The 12,187-nt window shown below is 36.1% G+C and overlaps 1 protein-coding gene across 1 annotated transcript in view; it reads right to left on the bottom strand.

The window, feature by feature from the left end:
* Nucleotides 1–12,187, bottom strand: part of LOC120533029 (H/ACA ribonucleoprotein complex non-core subunit NAF1-like) — a 65,572-nt gene that overhangs the window by 12,434 nt on the left and 40,951 nt on the right. Inside the window, exons 7-8 of the mRNA XM_039759643.1 lie at nt 10,851–10,902; nt 6,540–6,627 (exon numbers count right to left, since the gene is read on the bottom strand). Coding sequence (XP_039615577.1) covers nt 6,540–6,627; nt 10,851–10,902 — 140 coding nt within the window. The remainder of the gene's footprint in view (nt 1–6,539; nt 6,628–10,850; nt 10,903–12,187) is intronic.

Raw genomic sequence — 12,187 nt, 5'->3', positions numbered from 1 at the left:
TTAGATATTAATCTTCTTGTTTTAAAAATACTCGTAATCGGCGTAGGGAGAGAAAAAATCGCCGCCGCTACTGGGTTCATCCTCTGACTGCACAACGTCGGGTTAAAGGAAGTTTTTTTGTGCTTTATGAAGAAATGAGAAAATTTCCGCGCAAGTTTTTTAATTACTGTCGGATGTCGGTTTGCACTTTTGATTGTCTGCTGCAGCTGGTGCAATGCCACATTGCACGCCGATCAACCAATATGCGACTTGGTGTTAGCCCCGAAGAGAGACTACTTGTCACTTTGAGGTAAGGAAACAGTAGTCGAGTGTGCGCTTACACCGGTGTTATGCACTGAAATGCCCCCCCGCCATGGATTGCCCCCCCTACATAATCGTTATCAAATATTATATGAGAACATAAATTAATAGGTTCATGGTTTACAAATTACATGAGACCATAAAATAAAATAAGCAATATGAAAATATATATCCGGTCCTCCGAAGCGTAAAATAAACGTGCAGAAAACGAACTAGAAGCGGTTTCCTTGCGTTCGTTGGGTTTTGAACGCCAAGAAAAAGCTGCATGCAACGTTTTTGATGCCGTATAAAGCGTGCTGCCGGACAAGCGCCGTCACCAAAGCCCGTGTGAACACTCTCATTGACTCCTACGTAGAAAACACTCGGCGCTTGATCTGCGCTCACCGGACGCTACGAACGCAAAAACGCTCGATTTTAACGCCCGTGTGAACAAGGCCTTAGAGTGATTGGGTGCAATTCACTTGTTGTTTTTACTGAAGTAAATCTATTATTTAAGTTATTGTTCTTTTTTGGCAGTTGGAAAGACATCAAACTGGAAAGTTCGACCGAAAGAATATACAAACGGCCCCTCAAACACAGCACATGAACAACCTAAAATATTAAGTTAAATGAAATAGGATTTTTACGTTTATACCCTCCACCATAACTTAATTTGGTACAATTTTTTTTACTTTGAGATCTGAAACCAAATATTTCAAGCTGCAACACTAAATGACTAATCTTAAGTTGCTTAAAAGAGAAAATTTACATTGAATGGACAACATCAATGTTATACTTTTTTAAGTGTGAGGTTAAAAAGTGTTTTTATTAAAGTTTTGATCAGTTAATTTCTGCAAATCAGTTAAATAGTTTCTCCATGACACATGGGGAATATAATGAGTTTATAATCTGCAAAGACATCAGCTTCTAAAACATCTAAGGGCTGTTCAAGCCTGAAATGGTTTCATGTGTTTACCATTAGAATAGTTGAGAAGCTTATCGCTCCTTTTCGACCAGATCAGTCTAATGCATTGTGACAAACAAAGAGATGTTTGATGCATTGCACGATACCCATTTCTCTACAGGACATGGTGGGAAGCACAGGATGTCAAACTTATTAAGAAGTAGAAGCATATGACACAGGAAGTTATTAAGCTCTATTTGCGAGAAACTTAACTCACAGAAAAGAGAATTAGTTGTGAGATCAATGATCTTTAATGAGATGAACAGTTGCGGGCAAGTAGATCTAACTGATATGCAAACAACTTCAAATTTATCACAGTTTACCAAGATCATTTGACGAAATTTGTGCAGCTACGTCCATTACAACGAAAAACCACTAAAGAGGTAGCTACAAATCTTATTCATATCTTTTGTATTTTTGGTGGCCCTTCAATTCTGCATTCAGATAATGGCAGAGAGTCTGCTGAGTAATAAATGAATTACGCTCTATGTGGGATGGACTAAAAAAATAATACATGGTATGCCATGGCCCAGCCAATCACAGGGTAGTGTCGAATGGGCTAATCAAGATGTTCAGAATATGCTCATGATGTGGATAGCTGATACAAATTGTAACCATTGGTCCAAAGGACTGAGATTTGTTCAGCTAATGAAAAATTGAAGTTATCATGATGGAATAAAGCATTCTCCTTACCCAGTTAAGTTTAGTTGTGACACTAAGGTTGGTCTGGCTACATTTCCCAAGAATGTTGCTGAAGAAGAAGAACTTAAGGAAGACTTAGACAAAGTGATGAGTTAACGCCACAATGAAGGTATTGACATAAATAAAGATGAAGAGCCAAGCAGTGACGACGGAAAACAGGAGGAGCCAAGCAGTGACGACGGAAAACAGGAGGAGCCAAGCAGTGACGACGGAAAACAGGAGGAGCCAAGCACTGAGGGAAACCAGGAAATAAATGACGAAGAAAACAAACAGGACCCCAAGTGTGAGGGTACCCAGGTGGAAGGAAGGCAAATTGAGTCAGACTTGGAAGGTGTATGTAGGGTTTGTGCCGAGCCATGCAGGGGAACTGGAATATGTGAGCTTTCACATCTAACAGACGTAAAGCCAAGGAAAACACCGAAAACCAAGCAAAGAAAATGAAGTGCCTGTCTAACTCCAAGTTTCCTCCGGCTAAGACTGGAGACACAGTTCGAGTTCAAATCCCGGATGATGACAGAGGTCGAGGAGATTTCCGCAACATCCTTGCAGCGGTAGAAGTACACAAAAAGGGTTAAATAGACTGGGAAATAAACACGGGGCAATCACCGAACACTTTAACAGGAATCAGTTTTTGATTTGTGACAAAGCCCTGACTGATTAGAGAGCAGTATCAAAAGAAAAAATTAAAATCATTACGCCATCTAGCAAATACCCAGTCATTTTCCGGCAGTCAAGGCTATAAAAAGGTATCGTTGTAAAAAGATGCAAGACCATAAAATGTAAATGCACAGCATCAGGAATTCTTTACATTTCCAAGTGCCATTCAACCGTATCCTGTTCAAACAAGTAGCATGACTAAATTTGATTTTGACATGAGTGTTCTAACATACTGTAGATAGACCAATAGCTTTGCTTTTCAGTGTTTTATGTTGTCAATATCTATTTACTCTTTATAATATGAATAACAGTAATAAAGTATATTAAAAGTATCTTTTTTGTTTGAAATTCATCTTTAACTACTTGGGGTTGGATAAACCCAAGATTACCCAGCTGAAGTTAGAAACTCATATTTTATTACAGCTTTCCTCAGGTCTTTTGGACCTACGAACTTTACCTAGGTAATGTTAGGTTTATCCAATTTTTGGGCTCTACCTGTAACAGAAAACTCTTGAAGTGTCTAAAAGAGAAGGATGTTTTCAGGAAAAGACACTTACAGAATTGCTAAAATGTTTCAAATAAAAAAGTGATCTATATTTTTAATCAGTCTATTTATTATAGGGTTAGGGTGGGCTGTAGCCTAAACAAGTAACTATAGGCAAAAGAATGAAGCGAACAATCTACGGGAAAAATTTACACCTTGCCTGATGAAGGGGCCTTAGCTGGCCGAAAAGCTTGCATTTGTAATCTATTTAGATAGCCAATAAAAGGTGTCACTTCACTCTACTTTCTCCAGGAAAAAGTTGTAATGTTCATTACTTCTATGACACATAACCTCAGTGGCCTATATAAAGTTTTGAGGTTTGTCACTTTGAACTTTCTCACAATCTCTGTCAAGATTTTCTCCTGGTGGTCCAATTTTCTGTGATATCCCAAAAATGAGCTGTTAAGGGCATGACTTTTTCAACAATTTTTAGTTGTAGCCTTGATTTACAAAATCTTAGTGAGTTGGAGGCAGTCAATAGCATGTTTCCTTGATTCGAGTTGTGTAATGTAACATGCAAAACGACTCACTCCAATTAGTCTGTAACTCGCTCATTCAAAATCAAACAGGTTTAATTTTGTCTTTAATTATAGGGATTGGGCTCTGTGTACATTAGAGGTGACCACCAATAAATGCTCACCTGGAAGCTCAGTAAACATAATGAAGCGATGAGGAATAAGGAACATGCAGATTTTGGATCTCAGAAACAGAAGAGAAGCTTATCTGTCTGATGTCTCATGTTTTACATATCATGACAGAATAGGAAAAAAGAAAAAAGGGCCATGACTCCAGTTAAACTCATCGTAGCCCTTCATAAAACACCAGCTTTGTCTGGCAAACATGCATTGGCTGTTACAAAAAGGGGTGAGGAAGAATGTGCTGGAAGGTTGGCACACAGTTGGCAAATTAGACATGCACAGTGATTTTCAGTCATTTAAGTTGACATTGTTTGGTAACAGCAGTTGGCACATTTGCCATTCTCCATGACTAAAAGTCACACAATGTGATATCAACTTTAAACTGGTGATTGTAAATTCACTCATAGTGAATGATAATTCAAATTATGGATAAGTAAGGATTATAGTGGTTGGCGGTGGAGTTGGGGGACTGAGAAAAAGTATATGCTGAACCTGTGTTTTTTTTTCCAGTACATAGCATAAATTACACAAGTGCGTGCAGACATATAGACACTTAGACATATTTCTTTCATGCAGTGCAGGAAACATTTACTATTACTGTTTCTAGTTATTAAATATGTAAAATAACAAACATTGCCATGTTGCCTATGGCACCATAACAGTGAGCATGGCAAATGAATTATAGAACGGTCGCAGCACATAGAACAGAAGATGGAACTTGCCATACAGGAACTGGTTAAAAACAAAGAAATTGTAGCTTGTTTGAGTGACTGATAAATAAGATAAATGAAGATATTTTTGACTGATATACTGTATAAAATCTATAAGATTCATGTCACCCAACAGTAAAGAATATTTTCCATAAATGTTGTATGCATTGTGACAATTCATTAGTCTTAACAATTTCTACTGACTTGCTTAAATTACTCCACACTTGCACAGTTCAAGTCAGTGATCCCGAGGGCATGAATATACAATTAGAGAGTGTGTGGGTGGCACAAAGAGGTCCACTTGCTACAGCATTCAGCTGTTCTGTGCAATTGATAAATGAAGTGAAGTTTAAGCAAATTAAGCTCTATGTCTAAAACCATTTGTAATTGGTAGACTTTATTTTGGTTTATATTAAAAGTAAAAGCCAAGGTTATGCATCGGTCAATCCTTTGCATACATCACTGCTAATTTTTTTTTGTACAACTGAACAAAAGCCTGCAATGTAACACAATATTTTGTTTTAAAGAACCTCACATTTTCATTTTAAGTAGACAGTACAAACAGGACTTGCCCATTTACTTGTGGGGGATGGGGAAAAGCTTTCTACTACCATTTAGTCAATGCTTTCTTTTAACTTTCTTACACAGGTAATAATGAAGGTGTATTGATTTAAAAAAAAAAAAAATAGTATTTTTGTCAGTCTTTTTAGTTCAAAAGTAACGGTTTAGTTCAGATGATACAGACTAAACTGAAACATGCATCCAGTTGGAAGTATAAAAAGAGAAGATTACCTTTAGAAGAATTCAAGAAATTGAGAAAGGAGATATTAAACTATTTTTTTTAAATCATTTAAAAACATGCTTCTTCTATTAGCTATACTAAAGTCATTAAATTTCCATATTGTAATGGCAGCTTAGTGTTTGAAGTATCGACCACCCTAAGATTTTCAATTATACCCTTCACTCCTAACTGGAAGTAAAGGATGTCCCTCTCAGCCCACACAATTCAATGAGAGGTCTTTGACTTGCTAAAAAAGTCTTTGAGGCCTATTGTGAAGGCTGGCGAGTGCGAGTCTGTGTTTGGGTAAATGAAGATAAATTTCCTCATGCAGCAAATAAATGCTTTTGTGTCAATGCCAGTATGCAGGATTACTTCGCTAAATTTTGAGCAGATACTGCCACAATGAAGTTAGAACAATTTCATGCTCACAATGAAGTGCATTGCACATAGACCAGCATTTCTCGCACAAGACAATGAAATTAGCACCTTGCACAAAATACTGTTAGCATTTAAACTATAGATAGAATTTACACATTTTGGGTCTGCATGAAGGCATAAGGAAACATTAGCCAATTACTTTTCTGGCCAAGGAATGTCAGAAATGGTTTTCTGCATTAAAATGATGGACAATGAAAAGGCCCACAGAATCTTCTCAACCGAAATAGGTTTTTACAGAGTACCCCATTCTTTTTTTCTGGTTTTCAGAATGTCGATAGACAATTTGTTTAACTGAAGACTATAAGATTAGGGTGATCGCCCATATTATGTTTTTAATTCACTACATTGTAGCGAAGACTAAGAGATTAAAGGCTATGAATCTGGCTAGTAAAAGATGTTGGTCTCTGAACATCCATGCTGAATTTGGTACCTCAAAGGCTTAACCTGGGAGACTCCCACCGATTTTTGAATCCACAGAACTGGGATTTGTTATTTCTTACATAGTCATGCCATTTCTTGACTTCAAATATTTAACAATCTGTACCTTTTAAAACAGGTATCAGGTATCTAGCAACAATAAGTAAAAACAAAGAAAAATAAAAAGCAATAATTGGAAATAGCTGAGCAAAAGGTGAAACATTAATACTATGGCCACTTACAGCATTATTGCCAATATTTAAGAGATGTAAAAACATTTACATAATAACTGTTAAAGAATAACCAATCTGAGAATAATAATTGCAGAAAGGGGTCACATTTGATGTTTATTGTACAAATTCCCTCAAATGGTATTCACCCAAAAAGTACTACAGAAAAGTGAACTTACTGGAAAAGTTTTGCTTTTTTGCTTGCTGAGGCTTCCTTTTCTTTTGTTTTGCTTCTTTTTCTTTTTCATCATCACTGAAATCAACAGCCTAGTAAGACAATATGAATATGGGTTAGTGTTTTTATTTTATATTATATATATATATATATATATATATATATATATATATATATATATATATATATATATATATATATATATATATATATATATATATATCTATATATATATATATATATAATCTATATATATATATATATATATATAATCTATATATATATATATATATATATATATATAATCTATATATATATATATATATATATATATATATATATATATATATATATATATATATATATATATATATATATATATCTATATCTATATATATCTATATATCTATATATATATCTATATATCTATATATATATATATATATATATATAATCATTTTCTATGTAAAACACAGTGTGTGGGCAGGAATAGAAGAAGCAGCATTTCTGGTATTAACACGTCTCACATTTACTAACATGTCCACATGAAATAAGTTCAGACTCCAGCACACGTCTAAAGATGCAGACTGCACAGGCAGGGCATGGTAAGTGGACCTGAAGTAGTGGAAGTGCTACTTTGTAAAGAACTATTGCTCCTTCCAGAATTTACCAACTGAGTGTTGTGCCAGCAACAGCCAAGTTAATTTAAAGCAAATGGAATTTTCCGTGGTGATTTTTACTCTAAATACACACATGTGTAATGCATTCGGTCATACGAAGCTTGTTATACATGAATACATATGTTGATGCATGAGGCAACACGAATAATGCACACAAAGCAGTAGTACGCTAGCATGTAGAACATATGTAGTGTGTTTATATATATATATATATATATATATATATATATATAAACCTCAAGTAAAGGAAAAGATTTATTACGTTTTACTTATTTCTGCCTCACAGATATTTAAGTTTGGCTCAATTGCAATCTCTAGAGACCACAACTGACATATGTAGTATCTGACTGATACAGGGATGCCAGACATATTCACTTACCTACCCAATGAAAGGGTGCTGGATGTTGTGGGGAACATTTCAAATTGGGCACTGACCTGGCTGTGTGTTCACTTGCTGTTTTCTCACTTGTGCATGAACTCTGTCTACTTTTTTAATCTGAGAAGCAAGAGCGGCGTTTGGGGGTGGCAATTCCCCCCATGTTTTCAGTCAGCTGATCTCCGTAGACTCACTTACGGCTAGCGAGCTGGCATGTTCCATGATCTTGTCCTTGTTCTTTAGAATCGTGCTGATGGTCGAACGGTTCATTTTATACAAACGAGCAATGAAGACCATCTTTTCTCCCCGCTCTACTCTCAATTATTTTTACTTTTTTTCCCCCATTGTTATTGCCTGCCACTTCCTAGCAGTACATTACAGCTGCTTTTACACTTAATTCCAGACACCTTAGGACTGAAATAAAGTGAGTTAACTCAGTGTAAACAGAGATACAGCCAAAAGCACAACCACTTGTACAGGATGCATGCATGTGACTAAGAATGTAAGCAATAAGATTGTAGGTTTTGCACTCCGCTTAGTGGCAGACACGTGTACTGCCTCGAGTTTTGAAGTTACAATGCAATTTTTAATTTTCCACTTATTTAAATAATTTTAATTTAATAGACATGCACATTTGCATCTTTGAAAGTTCATAACTGGAATGTTCGTATGTATGGACTTTCCAGGAAAAGAAGCCCTCTCATACTTCTTTAAAGTAAGGGAATACTGTTGCTTTTACATATAGAAATATGAGGGCTTGTTTTCTTTTTAACTGTTAAAGTGAGGTGTTTGGAGGATTTTTCATAAATGTCATTAATTGATTTCACTTATTTGGAGATTTATAGTGTACAGAGTAACTGAAAGTCTTATTTGCATGTTCAAAAAATATGCAACACTTCACTGCTTGTAAATTTGTCAATGTGACAGCGATTGGATATATGTGTTTTTAGAGTAATAAATAAATAAATAAATAAATACATTTTTGGTTTTGGTTTTCTCTCCTTTATTTTATCAGACTGATCATTTTGCATTTACTTTGTTAATAACTATTCTATCAATTTGTGATGTGTAAACACAAAGGTGGTGATGATGGTAGAGGTGGTGAGGAGGAGAACTGGCAATTGTTGATGTTCAAGGACTGGATTCTTAATAAATTGTTACTCAAAAATGGCTACAGAGGTCTGTGAATTTGCCACTCACAAGAGGAACAGTGTCATGGCACATTTGCTTTTTTATGACAACTGTGAGGTAAGGAAAGCTGAAGGTCAGCATTTTTACCAAAATAACTAGCTACTAACATTTCAGAACACATTATAAATTAGAAGCACTAAAAAGGTACAATTAGATCTGGAAATATTTATACATTTTCATAATTTTAAACCCTGTGTGCCACCACAATGGATTTGAAATGAAGCAATCAAGAGGTGACTGAAGTGTAGACTTAGTTTTAATTTAAGGCATTTAACACAAACATTGTATAAGCCATTTAGAAAAGACAGCCATTTTTATATATACCCCCCCACCCCCATCCCATTTTCATTGGCTCAAAAGTATTTGGACAAACTAACAATCATAAATATAACGATACTTGTTTGAGATCCTTTGCCGTCAATGACTGCCTGAAGTCTATAACCTACGATTACACCTTACTGATGCTTTGCTAGGCCTTTACTACAAGGTGATATCAGGTGCTGCTTGTTCAATGGACTTTCTGCCTTTACTTTTGTCTTCAGCAGCGGAAATGTATGTCAAGTTGGGCTGAGGTCAATTGACTGACTTAGCCATTGAAGAATATTCCACTTCTTTGCCTTGAAAAGCATTTGGTTTGCTGTCACAGTATGTTTTGGCTCATTGTCCATCTGTACTGTGAAGAGTTGTCCTATCAATTTTGCAGAATGTGTCTGAATCTGAGCAGACAGAATCGCCCTGTACTTTTCAGAAATGATCCTGCAACTTTTAGCAGCAACCATATCATTAATATACACCAGTGACCCACTTCTATTATGCAGTCAAGCATGCCCATGCCATAACACTGCCTCTAACACGTTTCATAGATGATGTGGTTTGTTACAGATCATGAGCCATTCCTTATCTTCTCCATCCATCATTCTGGTACATATTCATTTGTTCAAAGAAAACAGTTCCAAAATTTGACTGGTTTTTAAAAATTGTTTTCTGACAAAGTCTAATTTGACCTTCCTGTGCTTGAGAATTACCAGTGGTTTGCACCTTGTCGTAAACCCTCTGTATTTACTTTCATGAAGTCTTCTCTTGATTGTAGACTGTGGTAATGATAGACCTACCTCCCAGGGAGTGTTCATGATTTACCAAAATGTTGTGAATTGATTTTTCTTCACCAAGGAAAGAATTTTGTGATCATTCAGCACAGCTGTCTCCCATGGTTGTCCAGCCCTTGTAGTGTTGCTGAGCTCACCAGTGTGTTTCTTCTCTGTACCAAATGGTTGTTTTGACCACTTCTGGTGTTTCTGCTATCTCTCTAAAGGGTTTGTTTTGCTTTATCTTGTATGGGTAGCTCTTTAGATCGTATATTGAGAGATCACAGTGATAAGCTTCCAAATGCAAATTCCTTACTTGGAATCAATTCCAGACCTTCTACCTGCTTAATAGTTAATAATAGAATGAGGCACCCACTCAAACCTGGCTATGAACAGTTTGTCAGTCAATTGTCCAAATACTTTTGAGCCCCTGAAAATTGGGGGAAATCATGTATAAAAATGTCTGTCATTCCTAAATGGTTCATGCAATACTTCCGTTACACCTTTTGAATTAATGCTGAAGGCCTACACTTCAATCACGTAATTATTTCTTCATTTCAAATCTATTATGGTGGTCTATAGAGCCAAAATTATGAAAATTGTGTCAGTGTCCAAATACTTATGGACCTAACTGTAACAAACTTGCATTTAACATTTCTTAGGAGAATAGACAGTCAAGGTTGTGATGTACATTAAGAAAAAAGAAACACTAATTATTTTAATTTGCAGGAACATTCAACACTCATCTGTTACAATTTGCTTTGAAGACATACTAACTTCCATATTTAAGGCAAATGGAAACATTTTCCTTTACTGATATCTTAATAAAAAATGCTATCCAGCGTACTGAATCTGAAAACATTTCACAAGATGTAGCAGTGCCCAGACATCCATAAAATGAGTCACACTGTACTTACTCTGTTAGAAAATATTTAGCTTTAGACTGTCATAAAATAGAAATATGTAGTTTGCCATTCTTTTACCTCAGGCGGTGGTTCCTGATCATTTTTCCATGACGCATCAGAGCCTCTTTCACTGCAGAAAGGGGGGGATAAAAAAAAGGAGTTACAGAAATTGAAGAAAACAAACCTAAATGACATCATCTAAGAAATCCATTTTGAAGATGGAGGTGCACAAATATCCAAATATAATGTTTTAAACTGTTTTTAAAAGAAAAATGCTAAAATGCGATTTTTTTTATATAAACATTTTGCATAGGGATTATGATACAAACAAATAATTTTTACAAGGAAGTTCAATTTTTTTTAATGCAAAACTAGTCAGCTAAGGCAACTATATTATGATTAGCATGGTGGCAGTTTTCTGTGTTTTATACAATCTTTTTATGAAAATAATAAATTTGGATGAAAAGTAACATTTGATTCTGGTGTTAATGGTTCCTTCCAAATGCTCATCAAAAGGTAACTTAGGCAATTTCTGTTTTTAACAAAAACTAATTAAGAAGACATTAACTGTTAAAACTCATGTATACAAAATAAAGAGGCGCATGTTACATATTACAAGAGTAGCCAAAAAATAAGGATTTATAACAAATAGTACTTTCTGGGCTTTACTTTTGGCATGGGATTGTGGGTCTCCAACCTATTATAATACAGCCTATTCATCCTGATGGCAGCAGCACGATCGGACGCAGCGGCCCCTCTCTCGTATGTAGTACTGAATGTGTGTTTTAGTGAATGTTTGTGTTCATTATGTTTGTGCGAATGTTTGAGTGAGTTCGAGCGTAGTCAACCGACACCGTTGATTACAACATACTGTCGCCATTGCCTTTTAAGTCACAAAACCAAACATCACATCTTGGACCAGAGAGTTACAGAGATGCTTCGGGGCCTGGGACTTCTCAGCTGGACTATTACATCACCAGACTCGTCTGCTGTATCTTACCCAGAGAGGTGGTGCCGGGCAATGTACGTTATAGACAATAAAATAGATCACATTCAGCTTCTGCATGATGTGAGGAACTGCTGTGTTTTTATTTTTACGGAATCCTGGCTTAATGACAATATCCCGGACTCTGCTATCCAGGTAGCTGGGCTAACATGCTATTGAGCGGACCGAGTCTTTATGGATGGAGGTAAGACTTGTGGCAGGGAAGTGTGTGTTTACATTAGAGATGCCTGGAGCAGAAATGCTATCGTTGTGCATAGACACTGTTCTCCACTGGCAGAGTTTATTATTATTATTATTAAGTGCCGACCCTTCCACTTACCGAGGGAATATGCATCGATTCTGCTTGCCGCTGTATACATCCCTCCAACCGCTAACACCAGCGATAGGAGCGAGGCGCTTAATGAACTCT

The sequence above is a fragment of the Polypterus senegalus genome, chromosome 7 (genome assembly GCF_016835505.1).
Source record: "Polypterus senegalus isolate Bchr_013 chromosome 7, ASM1683550v1, whole genome shotgun sequence".
NCBI lineage: Eukaryota > Metazoa > Chordata > Cladistia > Polypteriformes > Polypteridae > Polypterus > Polypterus senegalus.
Note: the sequence above shows the minus strand (reverse complement) of the source record. Positions and strands in the feature narration are given on the sequence as shown.